The sequence below is a fragment of the Chinchilla lanigera genome, unplaced genomic scaffold (assembly GCF_000276665.1).
Source record: "Chinchilla lanigera isolate Chin_1 unplaced genomic scaffold, ChiLan1.0 scaffold00022, whole genome shotgun sequence".
NCBI lineage: Eukaryota > Metazoa > Chordata > Mammalia > Rodentia > Chinchillidae > Chinchilla > Chinchilla lanigera.
The window spans coordinates 17428951-17456555 of record NW_004955423.1 but is presented as its reverse complement, the minus strand read 5'-3'; the positions used below and the strand labels follow the sequence as shown (position 1 = coordinate 17456555).

The following is a 27605-nucleotide window of genomic DNA, read 5'->3' as shown; positions in this document are numbered from 1 at the left end:
ATGTGTGTGTGTGTGTATGTATATATACATACACACACACACACACATGTATATATATATAAAGAGATGTTTAAAAAAAAGAATTAAGATGTGACATGAATGTGTACCAACTTTCCACAGTGAGTGTATTCCTTATGTGTTGCGAACATATGCAATGAAATATAAAATAGAAAAGGGGAAATAATTTATTTAAGTCCTTTTTGATTAGCCTATGCAGAGTTTAATTAAGGTATCATAAATACCTTTTAATAATTTTCTTTTCACATTAATCTTTATATTCCTATGTTGTTATTTTAACTACTAGATCATGAAAGTAAATTGCCACATAACCAACAAAAATAAATAAAAACTACTATGCACTAGGTGTACTGCTTCATTTACATTATCTCATTTAATATTCACAACTTTTGAAGTAGTTACGATAACCACTAGCTCTTCAGCTTCTAGAGGAGTTACAATAACCGCTGGCTCTTCTAGCACCCGCAAGATGGTCCCATCAGTGAGCAAAGAGACTACAGACTTCTGCCTGAGGTGTATGGTCCAGGACTGTTTCCTATTCCTGAGACCACCTGCTGATCTTTGGCCCTGAGGCCATGCCTTACTTCTACGAGGCCTGGTACTGGATCCGGCTCTCAGGACTCCAACTGCCTGGGTTAGATTCCATCTGTGAATAGACAGAATTCCCAGAGCTGTGTTGCTGCCACTTATCTGAACTTCCAGCATCTTTTCACAGCAGGAATTGCCACTCCTGTGCCCTGCCTGTCCAACTGGACGCTCACTGGTTGCTGTTGCCTCCCCAAGCTGTACCTGATCTTGGCGAGTGCATTGTACTGCTGCCCTTGTATAGCCAACATCGTCTTGCTCCACTCTGTCCTGGCCTCCCTATTTTCCTACATAATGATTTATGCTACGGAGACTTGCTGTCTGCAGGCTCAAGACAGATGTGATGCTCATCCTATACCATGGGAGGAAAAGGCTGGCTATAAACTCCTTACTTAGGACAAGAACTAGAACTAGGCCATGCGCATAACCATTTTACTAGAGGTTCTTTTTTTCATTCTTTAATTTATTCATTCATTCAGTGGGCATTTACTGATCTTGTACTTGCTATCAAATACTGTGCTGGGTAGTGGCACTACACAGGTGAGAAGTGAAATCCCTGTCCTCATGGAGTTGTTCTGAATGCACCAAGATGATCGATTTTAACAAATGAGCACACCATAATGTTTTTGCAAATGTGGCATAATAGGTGTTATGAATACAAGATGTGAAGGCAGCATTAAATCTCAAATATAACAGATGTTTAAGAACTACCATGGCTGTTGTACTCTCATGAAAGGTGAGTAGGTCAGAGTGTCTGTAATAAGCCGGAAGTTGGCATATATGAGAACCTGAAAGAAGGCTGACTGTGCTGGAGGACCCGGATGAAGGGCTGACTGGAAAGCAGAAGTGGGAGACATTTGACTGCCGTATAAAAGTCCTGATTGCTCCCAACTAGGTGTTCTTATAAAGACATACACTCAAGCACTGAGATCTGGGATGGACCCGAGGCGTCTGGATATCAACACCCCACACACCAGAAGAATTTAGGTTCTTGACAACAAACAAACAAACACAAAAAACCTCTGCAGCCAACTACATAAAGGCAACACAATTCTAAGTGTCATGGTCCAGTACAGGAAAAAAGAAAGGAATTATTATCCTATGCATAAGTGTGTTTTATAATTACAAATATTCGTGGTTCCGGGGATTGAACCCAGGACCTTGTGCATGCTAAGTATGAGCTCTACCACTGAGCTATAGTCCCAGCCCAAGTGTTTGAGTTGATACAATTTCCAAAACACATAATAGAGAAGAATAAATACTGAAATAAGCAACAGAGACCAGAAAATGTGTTCCATTTCTCTCATTTCACCAAAGCGAAAAAAAAGCTGGTAATAATATGACCAAAGTCTATGAAATCATAAAGCAATACAGTGGCCACAAGGAAAAGGATGTTGAACACTGCCTTTTAGCAATCAGAAACATAAGTGCATGATTTTATGAAGTGTGAAAGAATTAAGAACTCATAGCTTGCAAATTAAGACATTTTTCAGACAGATGAGATAAAGTTCTGCTTTCTGCACAGCCAGATAGACCCAAGAATCTTGGGTGAGGATTCTGAGGCTGTTTATCCTCTGTAAAATGGGATGTAGCTCTGTTCCCAGGTTGTCCTAAGGAAGAAATGAGATGACTTTCAAAGAGCTCATCACAGTGGCTGTCATTTAACAGGCATGTGGGGAATGTAAATGCCTTTTCTTATGGAGCACAGAAGCTGCAAAGCACGGTGCCACATCAAAATAAGACAGATGGGTGATGAAGAACTCACTCAGGCCCTTGAGATATATACACACTTCTCCGGTTCTAGTGTTGTGCTATTAGCACAGGAGGGTGCTCAAGAAACTTTGGTTCAATGCATGAGAACACCACAGATATATTTTTAGTATTTAAAATCATGTGAACAATTATTTGAAAAAAACATCAGTATTTCAGGAAATAGTCTGAATTATGAGGCACACAAGTGCACCACAAAATTTATCCAGTGTTATCTCTTCCACAAACACAATGCAACAAAAAAAGTTATTAATCCTGAAATAGGTAGGGACCTTCCAATATCCTTTTAATAATCGTGCCTCAGGTAGCTTTGAGTCAAGGCTGTTTCAGAGCTTATTCATTTGATTCTCTAAGAGTGCTTGCCACCCTGATTGCATCCCATCTCTCTCTCTCTCTCTCACACACATACACACACACACACCACACACGCACACACGCACACACATCCGTGCATGAAAACATACAGTAGTGTCTCTGTTCCTGAACTCAATTCTCTCCACAATTCTGGTCACCAACTGAACTGGATGAGAACCAAATCAAACCTTCCCACATGGTCAACATTAACACTCACCCCTGAATTTGATTTGGTTCTCGTCCAACTTGGTTTATATTGTGAACTGAGGTTCCACTGTGTATTTTTCAGTTTTCCTCAACTCACATTTTCAATGCTATTGTTTTACTTTAATACTTCCCTGCATTACCTCATCACAGTTCCAGGAACTCAGATGAATGTTTTAATTTCTAAATTTTCTTACTAGATGTATTCAATACTATAGTGTAAATTATAGGGTGAGTCTACTGTGATTATTATTTTAGAAGGAAATTCCTTCATTGATCATACTTGTGTGAACTGCATTTGAAAAGATGTCTCAAAAGAAAGAAATATAAGGGACAAATTTCTTGCAAAAATCATAGCATCCAGGTGATGGGTAACAGAGAGGAGGAAATAAAGAGCATATTTGCAATAATTGTGCTGTGTGGAATTCTTCACAAAATTAAGTATCGTTACACCTATTTATAAGGCAAGTCATATTTTCTCGCATATACTATTGCCTCTTTTAGTTATTTAAAAACAACGAAAAGTCAATTTTCTGTGCCAAAAAAGGGCTCACAGAATGAAGACCAATTCATTTCATCTCAAGTCATGTCATCTTCAATCAATACATGCTTCTACAATTCCATCGTTTTTAATCCAGAATGAGAGCTGCCCTTTTGGTGAAGAAAGCTATAATCTCTTTCCATAATAACCTCTCCAATGTGCTACAATATAATGGTGTGTGGTGAAGAGATAAAAAAAAGAAAAATAGAAATTAAGAAGGAACCTATCTAATCTAACAGCCACAAAAGGCATCAGAAACTTAAAATTATTCTCAACAATTTATGAAGAGCAGACATAACTGATTTTTTACTACGTCTTGGGTGAAGAGATTTGAAATGGAACTTACATTTATTTGCTATTTTAAATGCAAATAGATTTGTATTGTCTTCATTCATTCAACTAAACATTCTTGAACACCTGCTATGTACAAATAATGTGACATTTGGATCACAAAGAAAGAGCAAGACTGTCTCTGCTTTTGAATAGTTAGCAGTCCAGTGAGAATGAGAATTTTAGCATATCTCTGGCAGCAGCAATACTGTGTAGACGTGTCAGAGAATAAGATGTTGGAAAAATGAGAAGGTGAGGAGACCAAAGTACAGACTACGGAAGTTAGCAGCTTCAGGGATTCAAGCTGAACTACCAGCATAATGGCTTATCCCATTTTACAATGCAGAAGCAGAGTCAATTTCAGTTTTATTTAGGTGCATGAGACCATGAGAGAATTTTAGATAAAGCAATAGCATTCAACATCTTTGCTCATCCTTATAAGCAAAGGTTGAAGAGGAAGAGAGTCTCAAATACAGTGAAACAGGAAAAACTAAACACAATGCGTAGTTTATTATAATGTGCCTAATGCCAGAGCATTAGTCAATCCCCAACTTCAAGAAAAATCTGAATGTTAGTGTATGTATCACTTCACACATATTCAGCTGCCTTTTGAGAATGTCTAATTCTGCTTTCCGCTCTACAAATGAGGAGCAAAACAATAGCCATACTTCAGTCCAGGTAGTAGGAAAACAGGAGAAAAAGTGTGTAAATTGAACAAGCATGAGCCACCAAGATCTGATGAATTAAAGATAAGGCTTTTAAAAAAGACCACAGAGAAATTGAAGCCTTCCTTTTTTCAGTCACTGAGCCATGACAGGGTCCAATCACAGCATAGAAAAAGAACAAAACCATCATCCTCAAGGAAAAATAAGAAAACTCTGGTAGTTCCCAGGGGATGAAATGGGAGGAAGCAGAGGACCATAAAAACAAAGGAGGAGGAAAAGATCGTTACATATCCACAGATGCACACTTAATACAACTTTCCTCTGGAATATTTTTCCATCTTTATTCTGAACAGCTGCCACCCCATTTTATATATATATATATATATATATATATATATATATATATATGCATGCTGCATTTGCCATGAGGATTTGGAATGTGCACCAAAATATAACTGTTAGTTCATCACAGCTCATGTTCTTAAATAAAGATGTTCTCTATTTATGAATTTTGTAAGAGTCTTTGTCTTGAACAGCAAATCAGTTTAGAATGACAGCACACCATTAATATTTAATTAAACTGAGCTGATTTTACTCACTGTGGTCTGATTAGAAAAACAGAAAATGTAACATCTTACAATACTGTTTATTCATAAGGACATGGAATGGTTTAAAGCAATAGCATTGTCATTTTGTTGTACTTTACTAAGTTTGTAAAGAGCAATAACCACATCATCTTCCTCCTTGCATCTCCAGTGCGCAACACAGTAGCGGGCCATCTCTAAGCATTTAATAAATGTGTATTTTATAAATAAAAGTGAAATTGGAGCTCAGTGAGTGAGAAGAAGAAAAAGTGAATTCCATTTCTGCATAGAAAGAGGAGAACGAATATATATGATCAAGTGTTTTCACAACTATATTCTGGGCTTTTTCAACCATTTAAATTGTATCACTTCACACTTGGAGCCCAACTATAGCTTTGGGTTTCTTATTGTCCCTCAGCATAGATGTGCTTTTAGGAGGTGCAAAACCAATGACCCTTGCCTCGAAATTCAGCCAGGATTCAATGGAGTTCCCGCATTTGTACCTTCTCTGGGAAGATGGAAGTTTTGTATGAGGACTCAAGGGAGATTCCAGGTTGGACTTTGCCCCTCTGACCCCTGTCCGTCCAGGCACAAGCAGTACTCACTAGTCCTCTTCTCAGACTACTTCATATCAGAAGTGGGGTGTTTATTCCTCCTTGGCTCATTCATCTTAAAAACCTTGTCAGAAAGATGAAGAGTTCCTAATTATGCCCCCTAATTATGTTAGCCTTGCAGAGAAGACAAGGCTTATGAGTAAAAACATAGATCATACTGAGCAATAAAAATTCATTTTGATTCACTATTCACTTTGAGGCAGAGTAATTTGCTGACTTCTGATGACATAAAGAGGTTGGCTTCTACTGTTTTCCAACATGTACTTCACCTCTATCCCAACCCTAAAGTTAAAAAAAAATTTACATATGGAAATTTGCAAATATCCTCTACAAAATATTATATTGCTTAACTCTGTCTTGTAGGGTCTGAACGAACAGTATTGTAAAATGTTACATTTTCTATTTTTCTAATCAGACCACAGAGCAAACATCAAAGAGCAAAATTTATGTGAAGGAATTTTGACACACTCATGCTATGTGTAAGAAAGGATAATTGAATGTAAGTAGATAAAGTACCACTAATGTAACCTTGAAAACAGAGGCAGGAAAATAAATATAAAATTATATTTTACAAATGTATTTATTTTGAATAGACAAGTACAAATTGAGTGTATTTATCAAGTAATATGGAGTTCTGATCTACAAATTCATTGTTAAGAGTTTCAGTCACGTTAACGAATGCAGCCTTTACCTTGCTATGGTAATCACCATTCATAACTATATATTGTATATTTCAAATTTCTGGATAAATTTTTAACATTCTCACCACATATACAATCATCTCCTTAACTGAGGATTTGGGATACAAATAAATTTGGATGTCACAGTATGGAAATTTGTATCTGTATGACTAGGGGCAATAAGATTCCACAAAGTCTGAACAACTCTGAAAGCCAGTGCTGTTTAGAACTTCATTTGAATGGAGTCACCTGGAAATCTTGTGAAAGTGAAGATTCTGACTTAGGAAGTCTGGGACAGGGCGGTGTTTTAGTCACTTTCTCATCACTGGTGCAAGATACCTGATGACCACAACTTTAAGATCAGCTAAGGAGAAGGTTGGACAAGCAAAGACAGTCTGAGTGAAATCTTCAGCGCTAAGAAAGCTCACCTGTGGGGATATTTATTGGAAAACAATTTGCATAAAATTTGTGTTTGTCACAGTCCTAAGCTGAGCTAGAAAAGTAGGAAGAATAAAAGTTGTACAGGGCAAATACGGTAATAAAACACCTGAGGAGCATCGTGTTTTTCCAACAAGGTACTTTCACAACCCTAATATAAGAATCCCTTTAGGAAGCAGAAATCCACCATGTGAAAAAGGATCCCACAAATTTCTAGTTAGCAATCATCTTATCTTATTTAGACGATCTGAGGTTTTGAAAGAATTACATATTTTTCAGTGGATAAGCTAATGTGTAAGAGTCTTACACTAGCTCAGTGCTCATACTATGACTTACCAAACACCATTTCCTCAGAGAGACTTTCTGGTGATTTTTCTAGGAAAAAGCACAAAGGGCAAATAAATCTTCATATGTTAAAACTCCATACCCATTTCTCCTGAAATATCCTATTCTTGTACTCCAATTGGTTCCAGGACTTCTGTGAATATCAAAATCAGAGAATAGCCAATTCTGTTATGTAAAATCACACAGTATTTGCATATAACCTATGCATATACTCCCCTATTCTCTAAATATTTGGATAACTTATAGTACCTAATATAATGGAAATGCCATGTTAACAGTTGTTCTACTACATTTTAAAAATAATAATAGCATCTACAACCATTGTAGGTCTACTCCATAGAAGTCAGCAACTACAGGATATTTTCAAATCATGTTTGGTGGCATCTGTTTACATGGAACCTACAAATGGAGATGTGGGGCCAAGGGTAATGATCGTACTTAATATCCTACTTGACTAATAATGCGAATTACATTTTAAGAAGTTGCCAAAAAAATTCACAAAGGTACAGAAGGGAAGAAGTTTGAAGTGGGGAAATACAGCTGCTAACTCTTCTATTTATATTATACCTGTACAATGTAGGTAATTTATACAGGTACAAAAAATTCCTCACACACAGAGAATTTTTCACTAGCAAATCAAACATTTTGTTTATTTAAAATCTCTGCTTCTGCTTAAATTTCAGAAGGCACATTAGTCATAAAAATTTAATCTACCTTAAACACGTGAGTCTAGTTTATTTCACTTATGAGTATGGTCCCTAGTTGGAGCCACTTACCTACAAAAGCCTCAACTTTACCTTTCTTTATAGCTGAGTAGTACTCCATTGTATAAAATCACCACATCTTTTTTATCCTTTCCTTAGTTGATGGGCATTTGGGTTGTTTCCAAGATTTAGCTATGACAAATTGTGCTGCTATAAACATGGGTGCACATATATCACTGTGGTATGATGTTTTCAGTTCTTCTGGAAAAATATCCAGAAGGGCAATAGCTGGGTCAAATGGGACCTCTAATCCTAGTTTTTTGAGGAATCTCCACACTAATTTCTATAGTGCTTGTACCAGTCTACACTCCCACCAACAGTGAAGAAGGCTTTCTTTATCCCCAAACCCTCGCCAGCATTTGTTATTGATTAATTTGTGATGACAGCCGTCTTTCTGAGGTGAGATGGAAACTCAGTGTTGTTTTAATTTGCACTTCTCTGTGCTGGGCATGGTGGCACATGCCTGTAATTCCAGCACTCAGGAGGCTGAGGCAAGAAAGTTGTTGCAAGTTTAACACCAGCCTGGGCTACAAAATGAGCTCAAGGCCAGCCTGAACTGCATAGTGTGACCCTGTCTGAAAAAGACCAAAAAAAAAATTTGCATTTCTCAAATGACCAGTGATGTTGAACATTTCTCACATATTTATTTGCCATTTGTATTTCTTCATTTGAGAAGTGTGTATTCATCTCAGATGCCTATATATATAAGATATACATGTGTATATATGTGAATATATATACATATATATATATATATATATATATATATATATATATATATACACACACACACAAGGTAACTAAGATAATTGTCCTACTAATTTCTATTAGTTCATAGAAAGGAACAGTTAGTGCTTATGTTGTTTGATCAATTTTTCATGCCTATATCTGGTAATCTGAGCAAATAATTTGAAGATAACAATATGCAATATAATAACCATTGTTAATTTCCTATCATCTTTTTTGAAATTCTGTATTATTTTTATTGTTTTTTTCTGTCTTTAAAGTAAGAAAATACATATACCTCAAATACCTTTAATTACATGCAGAACAGCCAGTGCAGAATAGGGGAAAGAGATGAAATTCAAATTAAACAGCCCAATTTTCAGTACATCAAGTGGGACCTTCAACTTTTTTTTTTTTTTTTTGAGACAGGATCTTGCTCTGTAGTTCAGGCTGGGCTTAAATTCACTTTGTAGCTCAGGCTGGTCTTGAACTCACAACGATCCTCTTGCCTCAGCCTCCAGAGTGCTGGGATTACAGGTATGTACCACCACGCCAGGCTGGAAACTTCAACTTTAAAAGAAGCCCCACATGGTACATAGGAATCTAAACTCTTTAATTTGGAAGCACAGTTTATAGCTCTTTGGGGGAGAGGGATTTGGGTAGCATGCTCCATCATGAGCAACAGTATCATTCTAAGGCTTCAAGTGTCACTTTGGTTGAACAAAATATTAACACTTTCAATGAACACTCCATTCTCTGGCACATTCCCAGACTTCCCAACCCACAAAAGTTGAAAGTTACTGCGCATTAGGTGCATTGTTTCATTTACATTGTCTCATTTAATATTCACAACAGCATTTAAGAAGTTAAATAATCAATTTCTCTTAAAAAGCAGACACTGTCTGTGGCAAACCCATTAATGAAAGAAGAGGTTGGGTTTCTACTTGAGTTAAATAGTCCAGATCTCCACTTCCCATTATGGAGTCCACTTGCTGGGCTTGGGCCCTGATACCACATCTCACTTCTGCCAGCCCTGATAACTGGATTCTGCTCTTAGGACTCTAACTCTCTGGAATAGATTATGTCTGTGAACAGACAGAATTCCCAGAACCATAATGCTGCCCTTTATCTGAATTCCCAGCATCTTTTCATGGCAGGGACTGTCACTCCTGTGCCTTGCCTGTCCAGCTGGACACTCTTCAGTTGGTATTTTCCCCCCAAGCTGTACCTGATCTCGGCAAGTGCGTTATACTGTGATGAACAAGGCAGCTGGCCTTGAACAGTCAGCCCCTCCAGCTGCGGCTTCATTCCCCACTCTGTCCTGGCTTCCACCTCCACTTACTCAGCAACTTCTGCTATAGAGACCTGCTGTCTGCAGCCCAAGATGGGTCTGAGGCTCAGCCTACATTATCTATAGAAGATGCTGGCTGTAAATTCCTCAGTTAGGGCAATAACTAGAATGAAGCTATGGGCACAACCATTACATAAGGCTCATTACTTCATTAGTCTCCATGTAGAAGTCTCTGATTATTCCTAACTAGATGTTCCTATAAAAAAATATACAACATCACTGAGGTCTGACTTGATTCAAGACACTGAGGCAATCACCACAGTCCAGCTGAACACAGTTATGGAAGAAGACAGCCAGACCTTCAGACACAGACAAGAGCGATAGGTAAAAGTGGTTGAAGTGAGGAAGAGTACTGTGGGAAGGATTAATGTTAATGTTCCTTTTACTGTAATAAATTTAAATACTCACCATACTTTGTGATCACACCTTATTATGGCTTGTACCTATATGTCCCTCCAAAGCCTCATGCACTCATAGGTAGGGTTTTTTAGAGATGGTGGGATCTAGGCTGTGTGAATGTGGATTAAGGGTGTGATACTCAGATAAAGTGTACATGGTACTGGAATAGTCTGCTAATTGTTTTATCATAGTTCTGGCTGTGGGCAATGGGTGTGAGTGGCACTACCCACAATGACTGTAGGCTGAATGGACTAAAAGGGAAAGAGCAGTTTGCTGCTTGCTGCCTCCTGGCTGCCCTGCCATGGACTGTTTATCCTCTGCCATGCCGCTCCGGATTGCTGCCCTGCCTTGGAGCCAGCCAACTATGAACAGAATCATCTACAAACTGTGAGCTGAAATAAACCTTTCCTCCTCTAACTGGTGGGTGCTGGTATTTTGTCTCAGCAAAGAGAAAGGCAACTAAGACATGCCTAGTATATTTTCCAGAATTCCTCAACTCGTTGTCATTATTATTCCTTCATTTCAATGCACTTCTCCATTAACACACCCATTTTTAAAACTCAAATGTCAAGTGTCTCACTTTTAAATCCTTTTACTAGATGTATTTAACACTACAGCAAAAGTTATAATGTGAGTATAAGTATACTACATTCATCATTTTATAATGAAATTGCTTAATTTATCTATATTTGTTTTAACCACATTTTAAAAGAAGTTTCAAAGGATAGAAACAAAACACAAATTTCTTGCAGGTATTGTGGCATCCAGGTGACTGGCAACAGAGAAGAGGAAGTAAATAAAAGTGTATATTTGGTGATTACTTTGCTATCTTGGAATTTTTCATGCTATTAATTACTGCTATGCCTTTATAAGGCAAGTCAGCTTTTCCAACATATAATATTGTTTCTTTTCATTTGTGATTTAACAACAACAAAAGTCAATTTTCTGTGGCAAAAAATTCCAAGTTTCTCTGAATAAAGACTAAAACCGTGGCATATCATCTCAAGCAATGCCATCCCAAATAAACACACGCTTCTCTGATTCCAGCTCCTTTGTCCAGAATGATTACTGGCCTTTCAATGAAGAAAGGTGTAATCTCTTTGTTATCAGCCTCTGCAATGCACCACAGTGATGTATGGTGGGAGTGTGAGAAAAGAAAAGGAAGAAATTTGATAGGAAGCAGAACCTTAAAATTCACACACAGAGTCTGAATTTAAATTATTCTCAGTTGTTTGTGAAAAATGGACACAATCAATTTCTCACTGTGTTTTCAGTAAAGAAGTTTGTGTAAATGGTAGTTGTTGTATTTATTTACTATTTCAATTGAAAATAGATTCCATTATTTTCATCATTCAACCTAAAGTTCTTGAGCATCTGTTCTGTATTCAACGGTGTGTTAGCAGGGACACAGAAATAGCAAAAACCCTTGCTCTGCTTTTGAATAGCTAGCAGTCCAGTGAGAATGGGAATCTCAGCAAATCTCTTGAGGCAGCAATAATGCATAGGAGCGTCATCAGCACAAAACATGGGGAAAAATGAGGAGGAATGATGATTAAAATATAAGCTATGGATGTTAGCAGCTGTGGGGATTAAAAATGAACTATTGGCATAATGGCTTATCCCACTTTTCAATGCAGAGGCAGAGCCAATTTCACTTTTATCCATGAGACCATAGGAGGATTTTAGACAAAGCAATGGCATTCAATATCTTTATTCATCCTGATATATTAATTTAAGCATAAATTGAAGAGGAAGGGTGTCTCAAGTGAAATAAGAAAGAGCTAAATACAACCTAAGCAGTAGGTTATACAAATTTGTCTAAAGCCAAAATACTAGTTACTGACTAGAATTCTGAAGGTTTGACTAAAGACCACTTTCATGTATTCATAGGCCTTTGGAGAAGGGCCAATTTCATGCTTCTGATCCTATAAAGGTCAGAAGCAAAACACTAACCACACTTCAGCCCAGGTAGTGGGCAAATAGGAGAAAAGGTGTGGAAGTTGAATGCATGTGGGCTACCAAGTATCTGATGAATTGAAGACAAGGACTGAACAGCCACAGAGAGGGACAGTGAGGGCTTCTTTCTTTCACAGTCATTGGTCCAATCACAATACACAAAAAGAACAAGACCAGCAACCTCAAGGAAAAGCAAGAAAGTTTTGAAAAGTTCCAGGAAGAGGGTGAAATGGGAGGAAGGAGAGGACAATAAAAAGAAGGAGAAAGCTTATATATTCACAGGTGACTCTTAATGAATTTTTTTGGGAATATTTTTCCAACTATATTCAAACAGCTGCCACCCCGCAATCATATATATTTGTTGCACTTTGCCTGAGAGTTTAGCTTATGTGCCAAAATACAACTGCTAGTTTATCGTAGTCTGTTTTTTCAGATAACAGTGATCTCTGTTGGACCAAAGACAATATATGGTGATTTATAAATTTTCCAAGATTTTTTGATCTTGAACATTACAAGAGTTCTAAGAATGATAGTTTTCAGCATACCTTTTATATTTAATTAAGCTGAGCAGATGTTATTCACTGTGCTTTGATGAAGAAAATAGAGAAAGAGAATGTAGCATCTCACAATATTGTTCATGCCTAGGGACATGAAATTTTTAAATGAGATAACATTGTCATTTTGTTGTAGTTGACTAAGCTATTTCAGAGCAATGACTTTTTTCCTTACATCTCCTGTGCATAACATGGTACCAGATATGTCCAGTTGTTCAATAAGAGTTTCTTGTATAAAATAAAACAAAAACTGGATTTCAATGAATGAGAAGTAGAGCAGGTAAGATATTTCCATATAGAACAAGAAGGAGCAATTTGTGATCAAGTATTTCCTTTTTTTTTTTTTTTTTAGTTTTTCTCCGGTACCGGGAACTGAACTCATGACCTCGCGCTTGCCAGGCAGGCGCTTTTGCCGCTGAGCTAAATCCCCAGCCCCCATGATCAAGTATTTCCATAAGTACCTTCTGGCCCTTTGAACCACTTTAATCCTATCACTTTATACCTTGAGCCTGAACACAGCTTCAAATTTCGAACAGTCCTTCAGCAGAGATGTACTTTAAGTGATGCAAAATTAACAGTTCCTGTTAAGTCAATAACAGGGTTTTGTGAACACAGGTAAGAAAATACATGCGTAATAATATTTTATATATTTATTTATTTTCAATCATCAACACTAATTGTATTCATTAGGTCCGATGTAACATTTTGATCTATGAATACGTTGTTCAAAGTTTCAGTCAGGTTAACATACCCGTTTCCTCACCATGGTGATCGCAGGTGACAATAATGCAGTGTGTATTTCAAAATTGTAAGTAGATTTTTAACATGCTTACCATCATCTTTTCAGTTGAGGATTTGGGATCCAAGTACCATTGGATGTTAGGGCATAAAAGTCGTATTTGTGAATATCTAGGCAATAAGAGTGTACAATGGCTGAGCAACAGTAGAAGGCAATGCTGCTCAGACTTCCACTGCACGTGAGCCAAACAAGACTCAGAAACACAGGTTCCAACTCATCAAATCTGGGGCACTGCTGGAGAGTGTATTCTAACTCCAGAGCAGGGCTGGAGTGTGCATTTCTAACTCCCAGAGGCTGCCCAGACTTCTGGGTTGCAGACCACAGCTTGAGTAGCAGGACTGCACTACATGGGGCCAGCTATGGAGAGAGCTGGACAAACAAGAGGACTGGGTGAAACACTCAGTGTCAGGAACTTATGACCATGGAGACTTATTGGAAAAAGATAGGACCAGAACTTGTACATGGCACAGTATTAGCTAGGATGGAAAGACAGAAAAAAGAAAAGCTGTCAGGGGTACCAGGGACCGTGAAACACCAGTGGCTGCATGGTGTTTTTCCTGGGCAGTTCTTTCCAGAGTGCAGAGAGTCTCTCCAGGAAGAAGAAACCAGTCCCATGAACGAAAGTTCCAAAAACCTCAGTAACAAAAGTCCTGTACTCTTTATGTGTTCTGAGACTCTGAAAGATATCTCTATATCTCTATATATCTACCTACCTACCCATATATTATGCATGTATGTTTTAACGCATAGTCTGATGCAGTGCTGGTGAACCTATAGCACACACGCCGCAGCAGACTGTATCACTGAACGGTCTAAAAGGTTCGCCATCACGGGTCTAACGTACAAGATTCTTAGACTAACTCAGTGCTCATCCACGACTTACCAAGGACCTGCTCCTCAGGGGGGTGGTCTGGTGATTTTTCTAGAAAAAAGCAAAAGGTCAAATAACTCTTTATTTGTTGTAGCTCCACACATACTTTCTCATGTCCTAAACCACCCTCGTCCTATATTTCCACACTCAGAGTAACACAAAGCCAGTGGACTGGCTGAGCTGATACGACTGGGATTGTTCCTGCACACTTATGAATATAAAATCAGAAGGCATTCTAGCCCCGTATATAAACGTATTTCCATGTCGTATACATAGCTCCCCCTATACTTTAAAACTCTAGATTTTTATAATACCTGATATAATGTAAATGCTATGTAAATAGTGGTTCTACTATAGTTTAAGGGAATAATGACGTCCGTAACCAGTCTAGGACCACCTGTTTAGCCATGTCACTGGCTAAAAAACTTTCTATTCGTGTTCAGTTAAATCTGTGTGGAAACTGCAGCTGCACTGTGAGTGTGTGTGTGTGTGTATATGGGGTGACTTATTTAGTACTCAAAGCCATGCGTAATTAGGATGTAACCTTAAAGTACAAAAAATTGCAGGAAGGTACAGGAGGGAGGAGGCTGGAGTAAGGAAAAATGGCTGCTAACTTTTCCATTTACCTGCACCAGGTAACTGATGTGTATAGTCTTTAAAAATTCATCACACACACACACACACACACACACACACACACACACACGGAATTTATCATTGGAAAATGAAGTATGTTGTTTACTTTCACTCCCTGTTCCTGTTTAAACGTCAGACGACACATCAGTCAGGAAAAAGTAGGCTGTAAATACCTTCATTATGCGCACGATTGCAGTGTAGATGAGGGGAAAGAGATGAAACTCAAATTGAACGGCCCCATTTAAATTGCGTCGTGTGTGCCTTCAGCTTTATCAAAGTTCCCGGTGGCAGCTATGAATCAATATTCTTCAATTTCAGAGGCACAACTTAAGGTTCTTTGGGGGAGGGTAGATATGTAGCATGCTTAGTGTGAGCAATAATACCATTCTAAGGTCTCAAGCTCCACACAGCTTAAATACAAGTATTAACACTCTCAATAAACACCCATTCTTGGGGGCATTATCAACTTGCCAGCCCGCTAAAGCTCCTGAAAAGAATTCCCAGAATAGACCTACTGAGCAGAAATTTGATGCTTCACTCAGCACTGATGTTATTCATTCGTGGGACTAACAGGGGCAAACTATCAAGAGAAAGAATTAGAATAAGGATTCCAGGGAAAGGGAGGCCTTTTGAACTCTGCTCACTTGGGAAAGATAATAGCGATGAAATTAGAAGGAAACATTTTTTGAATACCACTAGGCAGTCGGTACCATGCATCCTTCCCACCATCCCATGGAATATTCATAACAACTTTTCAAGTAGTTACTCCCGTCAGTTGTCTTGTGAAAATGAGATGTTAAGGCACTCGGGGATAACATGAACCATAGGCTTTCACCTTAGGTTTAACTGCTCATAATTGGAATCTGGAATTTAAGGTTAGTTTGAATGGCCCAGAGTCCATTTGCAACTAACACAACTATACTAGTGTCAAATTTTCTACAAAAATCAAGATTATTTATAATGTTATAAAGGATTCCCCAGCACACACATTTTAAAAGATAGCAATTCTAGTTCACACTTATTAGGGGAGTAGGCCTTACTGGAGACATATAGGTTTGAGAATTACCATTGCATAAGGCAAATAAAATGTCCAAAATGCATTTTTAAAGTATGGCCATCTCTGCTAGTTTTATGGCAAATAGCATGTGTGTACAAGGCTTGGTTCCTGAGAGGTCCAATGACATGTTCAGATCTTTTCTAACCAATCTATATTTCTGCTCACGATCTTAACAGCCTTGATGTGCCTTTAGTATTTTGCCCAAATATATTCGAAATACAACAGAGTGTGAAGTTTGTGGTCATATTGAAAGTCACATGTCACAAGGTTTTTGTACCATACCCTTCTGGATCAAACGCTAGCTCATGTAAGGGTGATGGTTGGGCTTTACCTCAACCCCTTCTCTCCTCCACTCTTCTGCAGACCTCCCAGTTCCTCCAGCTGTGTATGGCAATAAATCCCATCTGTAGGCCCAGCTTCACCCAGAATCCATGCTGGGAATGGCAGGAAGCATCAGCAACCTCAGTCCCAGCAGAGAGGTGAGAACCACTAGTAAGCTTCACTGTACTTGCTTCATAGACCCGGCAGCATCCAAACACCGCAAATGGCATGATCCCCAGTGGACAGATGAGCAAACTGAAACTCGCGGGATTGAAAGTACTCGGCCCCAGTTGCACAGCATCACTGGTTCAAAAACAGAAAAGCAAACAGAGACAGCAAAACCCAGGTGCTGATTTCCTGGCCCGCAGGCTGAATACCATGCAATAAAGTTGTCATGCTTTCCTGGCAAATTTTGTAGAATGAGTGAGAACAAAATCAAAGTTAAATTTCAGGACAATAAATTGACAATATGGTTGAGCCCTCTTTCTGTACCAGGTTACATCTTTTACAAAAGATGTTTATCAGAACACTCATGACTCAGGCAGGCAAGTTTTCTATACAGACATCAAGGCCAAGCTGATTTCACCCTGACCATAGCTGAGAAGATAAAAACCAGAGTGAAATAGGTCCCTGAATATGTACCTTGTCTATTTACGTCAAATGAGTAAATATAGCATGAAGTTTCACACTGGGAGTGATAGACTCTCACTTTTGGTCTCATTGCTATGCCTCTTACCACACTCTAATCCCTGTTATCTTTCTTGCTCGGAAGGTGCTAGGGGGCACGTGAACGGTTGAAGGTGGGGATCTGGGAGCACAGCAGTGAGCAGAACTAGGCTGAACCTCAGTGTGAAAGTCATTGTCCTACTTTGTCAGTCTGGAATCTTACGAAAATGAACCAGGACCCTAGTCCCATACTCAAACTTAGCCTCAGATCAACCAGATAGTACGTTTCTCCTGAAGTGATACAATAGAAATGACCCTGCACACCTACGACATATACTGACCCAAAATGTTTAAAGGGCATCATTAACTGTTTAGATTTAACCTGACCCACAGTAAACACAGAAGCTCAAGAAGCAAGCCAAATGACACCCCTGGAAAGATGAAAATCTAGAGACTGAGATATTCTCCAGGACAATAGCCAGTGTCAGGGGGAAAAGAGAAGCCAGAACTAATTAGAGAAGATGGGAGAGATCACCAGCACACACAAAGCCTAGCACTAGATTCTATTCTGATTTGGACAGATTGTTTGAAGTGTGCATTACACTCAATGTGCAAGGCGGCTGCCCTTGGAGAGTCGGCATCTCCAGCTGGCGTCATTTTCCACGCTCTCCTGGCCTCCACTTTCACCTACTTACTGACCTCTGCTATACTGACCTGCTGTCTTCAGGCCCAAGATGGGTCTGATGCTCAGCCTACACCATGTGAGGAAGAGGCTGGTTCTAAATGCTTCACTTAGGGCAAGAACTAAAATGAGGCTACGGCCATAACCATTACCCAAGGTTCACTGTTTCTCTCATTCTTTAGTTCACTCACTTAGAAGACATTAATGGCCTCTGCTTGGTATTAAACACCATGCTTGGTGGTGGAACTACATGGAAGAGAAGTGGAATCCTGGTCTTCATGGAGTAGCATGAACACATCAGGGTAATAGATCTTAAGCAAATAAGAACACCAATAATTATGCTCTTTCAAATGAGATGTGACAGGTGCAGTATGGGAGAAGTACATATTTGAAGCAAGACTGAATGTGACGCAAAGGATGAGTAAGAGCTGCATCCAGAGCAAGTCCAGGTGGAGAGAGTATAAGGGGAGTGCGCTCGCAGCCATCAGGAGCGGCAGTAAGGCCGGTGGTGCTGAAGGACCTGGGTGAGGGGCTGAGTGATGTGAGGGGTGGCTGCAAGCGTGTGAGGGCAAGGGAAGTGGACACATTCAACTGCAGGGTACAAAGCCCTGCTTTCTCCCAGCTAGATGCTCTTACAAAAACACATGCTCAGGCACTGAGGTATGAGATGGAACTAAGGGTATCATTAGGAAACTACAAGAGAGAGAGAGAGAGAGAGAGAGAGAGAGAGAGAGAGAGAGAGAGAGAGAGAGAGAGAGAATTAAAGAATTTATGTTCTCAAAAAAAAAAAAAAACTGCAAAGAAGTCCAAAATTCTGGGCCTTGTGTTCAGCAATTGGAAACAAACAAACAAAAAATTATCATATGCATCAGTAATCTTTTCTGTAACTCTAGTTGACACCATTTACAGAAAAATAAAATGGAGAAATGCAGAAAAACAAAGAAATACAGAAATAAGCAACAGAAAAGGGGCCAGAAGATGTGTTCCACCTATGAGTCACCACAGGAAAGAGAAACAAAGCTGATGGAAAGGACAGGAAAAGACTCTGACATCATGAAGCAGCACAGTGGTTACAGAGAAAAGAAAGTGGGACACACTTTAGCAGTTGGAAACAGCACACATTTGTCTGAAAACTCATAGCCTGAAAATAATACATTTCTTTGGACAGACAAGATAGAGCTCTGCTTTCCTTCTACCCAGTCATACTGGAGTTAGCAGGACCGGCCCCAGCACTGCCTCTCCCACCCATAGGAATCTGGGCTGGATTATCAGTCTGTTTCTGCCTCATAAAATGGGATGGGGCTCTGCTCCCAGGTTGTCCAAAGGAGGAGATGAGATGACATTCAAATGATCACCACAGTTGCTTAATAGGTACATGGTGAATGTTAATGCTTTTGTTACCCATCATGAAAGCTCCAAACCATGGTGTCACATCAAAATTAGATACAGAAATGATGGAAATTAGAGGTGATTCATTCACAAAGAAGAACAAGGTCTTGCTTTTGGTATACAAGTGTGTGTGTGTGTGTGTGTGTGTGTGTGTGTGTGTGTGTGTGTGTGTGTTCTACTGCCATACTGTTTCCACAGAGAAGGTGCTCCAGAAACTTCAGTTGAGTGAATGAGAACACTACAAATCTTTTTTTGTTATTCATTACTGAAAATAATTTAAATTATTAGTTTTTGAAAACTATCATATTTCAGCAAACAGTCTCAACTATGAGGCAACCATGTACATCACAAAATATTTCCAATGGTATCCCTTCCATAAACGCAATACTCCAGTAGAAGGTCACCGGTAATGAAATAGGCAGGAGTCTCCCAGTAACCCTTAAGAATCATGATCCAGCCAGCTTTGACCCAAGGCTGTTTCAGAGCTTGTCCCCTGGCTCTCTGGGAGCATTTTCTGCTATGATTGACATACATGCATACATGAATACGTACATACACACACACACACACACACACACACATACACACTCACGTATCTTCCAGGATTCCTCAACTCACATTCTCAATACTATTCCTCCATTCCAGTGCTGTATTCCATGAACTCCTCCCTGCTCTCAAAATTCAAATATAATTTGTCCCACTTCAAGTCCTTTTATTAAATGTCTTTGACACCTTTGTGTAAATTATTATGAGTATACTAAAGCGGAACAATCTACAATCAATTTCCATAACTTATTTATATTTCTATTAACTACATTTGAAAAGATGTATGAAAGGAGAGAAACATAAAGGACAAGTTCCTTGTAGAAGCTGCATCCAGGTGACCAACAACAAGTGAAGAGGAAGTAAATGAAAAGGTATGTTCGGCAATAATTGTGCCACCTTGGAATTCTCCATGCAATTAGATTACTGCTACGCTTGGTTATAAGGCAAGTCACATTTCCCAACATACACCATTTCAGCTTTTTATTTGTAATTTAAAAACAGCAAAAATGCCAATTTCTCTATGCCCCATGAAAGGGCTTACTTAATGAAGACCAGTGAACATCATCTAAAACTGCCATCCTAAATAAATCTAGGTTTCCAAGAGTTCATCTTCTTTGTCCAGAGTCACTGCTGTCATTTCAATGAAGAAAGGTGCCAGCCGCCCCCCATGTCAGCCTCCATAGTACCCCAGATGATGTGTGGTAGTAGAACAGGAAAAGTAGAAATGGGTAGGAAACAAAATTTGATAGCCACACATGGAATCACAAACTTAGACCAATTTTCTGAAAAACTGACATAACTGATTTTTCAGTATGTGTTAGGTGAATGAGTTTGTAGAAATGGTACTTGCTATATTAATTTACTATTTTCAGGAAAAATAAATTTGTATTGGTTTCACTCATTCATCCAAATGCACTTGAGCCCTGGCTCTATGCTAACAATATGACGCTAGAGCCACAAAGATCTAGAAAGACCACACCTCTGCTTGGGAATAATTCCCAGCACAATGAGAATGAGAATTTTACCATATCTCTCAAGGCAGCAATAATGCTGAGAGCTTGGGCCCTGTGGTAGGTGAAGGAAAGTCTGGGATACAGAAAGTGAATGTGTCACAGAAATAGTGAACCTCACAAGAGGAAAATACATGAAGAGTCATACAGCTAGTTTTAGTTGAAGACTTGTTCACAGCAGTCAGTTTGTACCTTTGTTACTGATTTGTCTTTAAGTTTGCCCTCAAATCTCATTAGAAAAACAAATATTAGTCAATAATTGCATATTGTGTTCAGAAAACCTGCTCCAGGCTTTTATACTGATCTGTTTCCAGTTCTGTACCTCATGTCACACACACAGACCCACACACAGACCCACACACACACACACACACACAAACCACATAGTCCTATGCTATTACTTAAGAAAGCCTTTTATTCTCTATTAATTATTGTATTTCAAGGTGGAAACTATCTGATTCATAAATATATGGGAAGAGCAATGCAGAAAACAGGTTAAGAGCTTAAGTAGTCAAGTTTCAGCAGCAGATCCTTAGAAAAAAATGGTCAAAAGATATAAGCCAAGATAAGGTAAATATGTGATGCACAGGAAAAAGGGATGAGTTAGAAAAGTCTCATAAGTATTCATGCCATGTTTGGTGGATTAAAATTATCTTTAGCTATTATTATGCTAATGCAGCACTTTACATATCTAAGACTCAATTCAGTATGTTTGTTATATTAAAACCCAAGTTTTGCATTGCATTTTTATTTTAAAATGTTCCAGGCTTATTGAGTTGTAAACTGCAAATAAAATTTTATGCATTTAAAGTATCTAGGCTGGGCATGGTGGTGCATGCCTGTAATTCCAGCACTTCCAAGGGTGAGGCAGAAGGATCACCAGGAGTTCAAGGCCAACCTAAGCTACATAGTGAGTTCAAGGCCAGACTGAACTCACTGTATAGCAAGACCCTGTCTCAGTAAATAAATAAATAAGTAAATAAATAAACAGCGTGATAATTTAGTGTATGTATACATGTCAAAGTTATTGGCACAAGCAAACTAAATATCACTTCACATGCTGGCCATTTTTTTCTGTTTAGAGAACACTTAATGTTCTACTCCCTTAGTAAACTTTATGTGATACAGTATCATTAACTGAAGTCACAGTGTTCTACTCAACGTCCCCAGAATTTATTCATGTTTTGGGAATGGAATTTATTTTATTTTATTTTATTTTATTTTTTTTTTGTTTTTGTTTTTGTTTTTCTCCGGTACCGGGAACCGAACTCATGACCTTGCGCTTGCCAGGCAGGCGCTTTGCCACTGAGCTAAGTCCCCAGCCCTGGAATTTATTTTAAAAGGTATTACGTTAAACTCATCAATCATAATTATATACATGTATGGGGGAAATTAGATGTTTTGACATATGTATACAATGTACAATGCCTGAACCAAGCTAATGAACATATCCATCGCCTAATTTACTTATCATTTTCTGTGACCAGATACTTGAAATTGACTCTTAGCTGTTTTGAAATATACACTGTTATTGACAGTGGAATAGATTATAAACTGATTTCTCTTGTCTACCTAACATCTTGTACCTTTGACCAACAACTCCCTGATCTCACTTTCCTCCGCTTCCACCTCAACCACTGCCAATCACTTCTACTTTCTATATCTACGAGTTTGAGTCTTTGAGATTGTACATAAAAGTGACATCATATGATACTTGTCTTTCTGTTCTTAGAAGACTTTTGCACTTAGTATGAAGCTTTCCAGGCTTATCTTGTTGTTGCAATTGAGAGAATTTCCTTTTCTTAAAGGATGAATATTATTCCATTGCATATACCGTATTTTTTTGACCTATTCATTGGCTGAAGGACACTTAGTTTGAGTCCATATCATGGCTATGGTGAATAAGCCTGCAATGAACATGGAAATGTAGATAACCTTTCAACACATTAAATCCAATTCCTTTGTATATATAACCAGATGTGGGATTGCTGGATAATATAGTAAGTTTTTAGAGGAATCTTCACATTGTTTTTCAGGCATGGTTGTATTAATTTATACACCAACTAGTCATATACAGGGTTCCTTTCTATGCATCCTCACCAACATTTATCTTCCATATTTCTGATGACAGCCAATAGGTACAAGGTGACATCTCATTGAGATTTTTAATCTGAATTCCTCTAATGATCAGGGATGTTGAGCACTTGTACAGGTCTTTGTTCATTTTTAAAGTTGGCTTATTTGTTTTCTTTCTGTTGAGATGTTTGATCTCCTTAGAAATTTTGTAAAATAATCCAATATCAGATATATGGTCTGAAATGTTTTCTCCCACTTTGCAGACTGTCCTGCACTTTATGATTTGTTTCCTTTGCTATGCAGATGGTTTTCAGGTTGATCAAATCCCTTTTATCTATTCTGGGTTTTGTTGTTGTTATTTTGGGAGTTTTATTTTGTTTGTTTTGTTTTGTTTGTTTTGTTTGGCTTGTTAGGATCATATATAAAAAATAATTGCCCCAATGAGGGCTGTGAGGGCTTCTCCTATTTTTAATAGTTCTAGGTCTTATATTTAAGTTTTTGATTCATTGTAAGTTGGTTTTAGCATATGATGTGAGATAAGTTTCAATGTGCTGAATTTGGATACCCAGTTTTCCCAGTACAATTTATTGAGGAGACTGTCCTTTTTCCACAGTGTGTTCTTTGAACCTTTATTGAAAACTATTTGACTAAGTATATGAGGCTGGAGTCTCTCTTCTATTCCAGTGCTGGATGTGTCTTATTTTCAAAGTGAATACTGTATAATTTTGCGTATAATCACTTTACTATACTCAGTCATACATAGTAGAGCAACAAGGATACATTTTTGGAAATGCACCACTAGGTGAGTGTGTCACTGTGTGATCATCGTAGAGTGTACTTACATAAACCTGGATGTCACAAGTCTAGACTTACCCTGGTTATGTGACTGTCTATTGGTCCTAGGCTTTGAATCTGTAGAGCATGTTACTATGCTCAGTGCTGTAGGCAGTTGTAACTCTATGGTAATTATCGTGTACCCAATCACACTAAACACAGGAAAGGGATAGTAAAAATATCATAGATGAAGAAAATCGAATACCTTACCATAAATGGAGCTTGCAGGACCAGAAACTGCTCTGTGTGAGTCAGAGAGAGGGATATGAAAGTGAAGGAGCAGGGTGTGTCTATGCACTGCTGTATAGTTTATGAACACTCTACACTTAGGCTACACTCAACTGATAAAGTGTTTCTTTCTTTTAACATAAATTCATCTTAGCTGATGTAATTATTTATAATTTTTAAAGTTTTTTGATTCATTCATAATAACACAACTTTAAACACATATTACAGATATGCAAAAATATTTTCATACTTTCCTGATTCTAAAAGCTTTTCATTGTTTTAAATTTTTTCCCTTCTTTTTTACTTTCCATACTTTTTTTGTTAAAAATTAAGAGACATGCACATATGTTAGCCTTGGCCTACAGGGGTTCAGGCCCATCCACATTTCTGTCTTCCTTGTCCATTATCTTGTCCCCCTGGGAGGTATCAGGGGGTAGTAACACACATGGCATTGTCACCTCCAGTGGTGACAAAAATAATGCTTTTTCTAGAACACTCACGCAAGAGTCAGAAGAGATGTGTCATCTGTTTTGACATTATGTTCATGGTGATTTGCCTGGGTATTTTTGTTTTCTTTTTTTCTTTCACCATATCTTTGCTGTTACACAGAAAACTACACTAAGGATTTTTGCAGTTCCTATACAGTTAAAGATCCTTGTTATGTATTTCTGTGACAAATGACACTGGAATTTTGATAGGGGTTGAATCTGTACATTACTGAGGGTGGAAGAAAAATTTTAACAGGATTAGCTCTCTCAATGCAATATCAAGGAATACTTTTTCATTTTGTGTATGTTAATTCCCTTTAGCAATCTTCATGTTTTTAGTATGCAGAATTTTCACTTTTGAGATTAAATTTACACCTAAACATTTTACTTTGTTGTTAATATGGATGAGATCGTTTTCTTAATTTTCTTTTTAGACAGTTTGCTATTCGTGGGAGAAATTTGACTGGGGACTTCTGGGAGGTCCACACCTAGAAACTGACATCTTTACTCAGATTTGGGAAATTTTTATTCATTATTTCCTTAAACATGCTTTCTGGACCATTCCTCTTTTCCTTTTCTTTGTGAGTACTTGTTATATAAAATATAGTCCTCTTGGTGATGTCTCATAATTCTCAGCAGCACTCTTTCTTCTTATCATGTTTTCTTTTTGTGCTAGTGATTGAACACTCATAAGTATCCTGTGTCATGGATTTTTCTGATTGGTCAAATTCTGAAGCTTTCTATTGAAATTTTAAGTTCAATTACTGTATTTTTTATCTCTAGGATTAAAAATTTCTACTTCCCTGGGAAAATTCTCCTCTTGTTCATGAATTATTTTCTAACTTTCATTTCATTTTCTATTCATATTTTCTCAAAGTTACCTGAACTTCTTTGAGGACATTATTATCAGTTCTTGTTGGTAAATTCATAGTTCTTCATTTCTTTAGAGTTTATTATTGCAAATGTATTAGTTTCTTCTGGTGTTATAGCTGCAATTCTATACCCTTGTGCTGGGGGTCAGTGCATTTGATGAAATACATTTTTTTTTTTTTTTGCCTTTGCAGGTGTTCTTTAATGATAGAACTTTCACTTTTTAACCTAGCCTAAAATTCTGCTATTCATCATAGGGAGGCAGAACTTGAGGTGTACTTGCCTCCTGGACAAGGAAAGCCTGAAGCAGAGAACTGAGGTTGAGTGAGGTCAGTGCTCAATTGCTGGCATCAGGGAGGGTCAGATGTTCTGCAGATACATGTGTGCTTGACCCCTGGCTTGGGGAAGCCTTAAGCACAGCACTGAAACTGCATGCAGAAGATGTGTAGGGATAGAGCTGGGCAGACATGTAAAATGTGTCTCTTGCAGATTGATGCTGTTGTTAGCTGCTGTTCTATGCTGGGGTTACTTAGAAGCAAAGCCATTGGCATGATCTATACATCAGATGCTGTGAGCCTCACCCATCTTCCTTATTTCTAACTGCTCCCAAGTGGTCTATCCCACCCAAATCCCCAATATTCCTTTTTAGGTGAGATGGAAGTGTTTTTCCTACAAAGTACCTCAAATGCTGTGCAAGCTGAATGTCTATTTCCAGCTCCTTTCTCACTGTTGAAGCTGTAGGCCCTGGGAAATCCTTATGGGACCTTATGCCACACTGGGAGAGGAATGATGTAGTCAAAGTGAAAACATTCCACTTAATAATGCAGGGATGTTTTGATTCTGTACTCCATGCAGGGATATCTTGGCCTTACTCCCAAGCACTGGGATATTCATATAAGTAAACCTTTCTGTACTAAGTTGTGAGTTAGATTTCTATAAAGAGAACTAGAACCAGGGAACTTCTATTCCATCATCTTTTTGATGTCCAGAATGTACTCATAAGCAGTGTTCTGGGCCCTCTGTCAATACTTTTCCGTTCTCTTCCCTCTACCTTCAGCCCTGTGATCTAACATTCTACTCTCTGCTCCTAGGTTCTGTACAAAAGCTGTTCATGCAGCATTCATCTTGTGTCTAGTTTACCTCACTTAGCATAATGTTATGTAGATTAATCCCTATTGAATTCCTTCTTTTTAAGTCTGAATAATATTCCACTTTGTTCATGTGTATGTGTGTATATACATACAGTGTGTATGTGTAAATATATACAATTTATATGCAAATATATAGTAACATTTTCTTAAACTATTCATATCTTGGTTGTTTTGATATCTTGGTTACTGTGAATAATGCTGCAATGAGCACAAGAATGCAGATAGCTCTTCAAAATATTGATTTGTTCCTAGGATTTTTTTATTTGGAAGTTTTTATTATTGCTTTAATTTCTTTACTCATTACTGATCTGTTCAAATTTTTCACTCATGATTCAGTTTTAATAGGTTTTATGTTTCTAGAAATTTATCCATTTATACCTCTACCCAGCTTTTTGACTATGTATTCCTACTAGTCTTTTAAAATATTTTGTAATTTTGTGGTATAAATAATAAAGTCCTCTTTCTTATTCATCATTTTCTCTATTTGAGTCTTTTTTCTTTTTTCTTGGTTAATCTCTTAAAAAGCAACTTAATTTTTCAAGGTTCTCTACAGAAATAAAACCACTAGATACAGATAGATAGATATAGATACAAATACAGATTTCAGTATATAAAAGGGTATTTATTAGGGGAATTGTCTCACATTATTATGGAAAATGAAAAAGTTCCACAGTGCTGGCGAGTTTTTCAGTTTTCCTGTTTTTGATTTCTAGATACTTATGTGATTTAAATTGTTTAGAAATTGATTAAGATATGTTTTGTGACTAACACACGATCTGCACTGGAGAGTATTCCATGTATTTTTGTGAGCCACATGTGTTTTCTTAGTGTTGTATGGAATGGTCCGAACATGGTCATTGGTCAATGTAGCCTAAAATGTCATTCTAGTCCACTGTTTTCTTTTGGATTTTTCTGTCTAGATGATGCATTCATTTTTGAAAGGGAAGTATTAATGTCATCTAGGCATATTGTAATCCTGTCCAGTTCTACTTTCAGTTCTGTTAATCCTTGCTTTATATATTTAGGTTAGTGCTTCCTCATAAAGTGATTACTTTATAACTCTATGTGAAGTGGTCACCATTTGTGACAGACTTCTCTGAAAG

General features: G+C 38.0%; 1 protein-coding gene across 4 annotated transcripts in view; it reads right to left on the bottom strand.

Moving 5' to 3' along the window:
• Positions 1-27605, bottom strand: part of Slc44a5 (solute carrier family 44, member 5) — a 355454-nt gene that overhangs the window by 159222 nt on the left and 168627 nt on the right. For 3 of the 4 annotated variants that reach the window (XM_005385229.2, XM_013514352.1, XM_013514353.1), the window contains exons 3-4: positions 14561-14599; positions 7120-7158 (exon numbers count right to left, since the gene is read on the bottom strand). In XM_005385229.2, coding sequence (XP_005385286.1) covers positions 7120-7129 — 10 coding nt within the window. In that variant the 5' untranslated portion in view covers positions 7130-7158; positions 14561-14599. The remainder of the gene's footprint in view (positions 1-7119; positions 7159-14560; positions 14600-27605) is intronic. The other variant, XM_013514354.1, reaches the window with a different exon arrangement.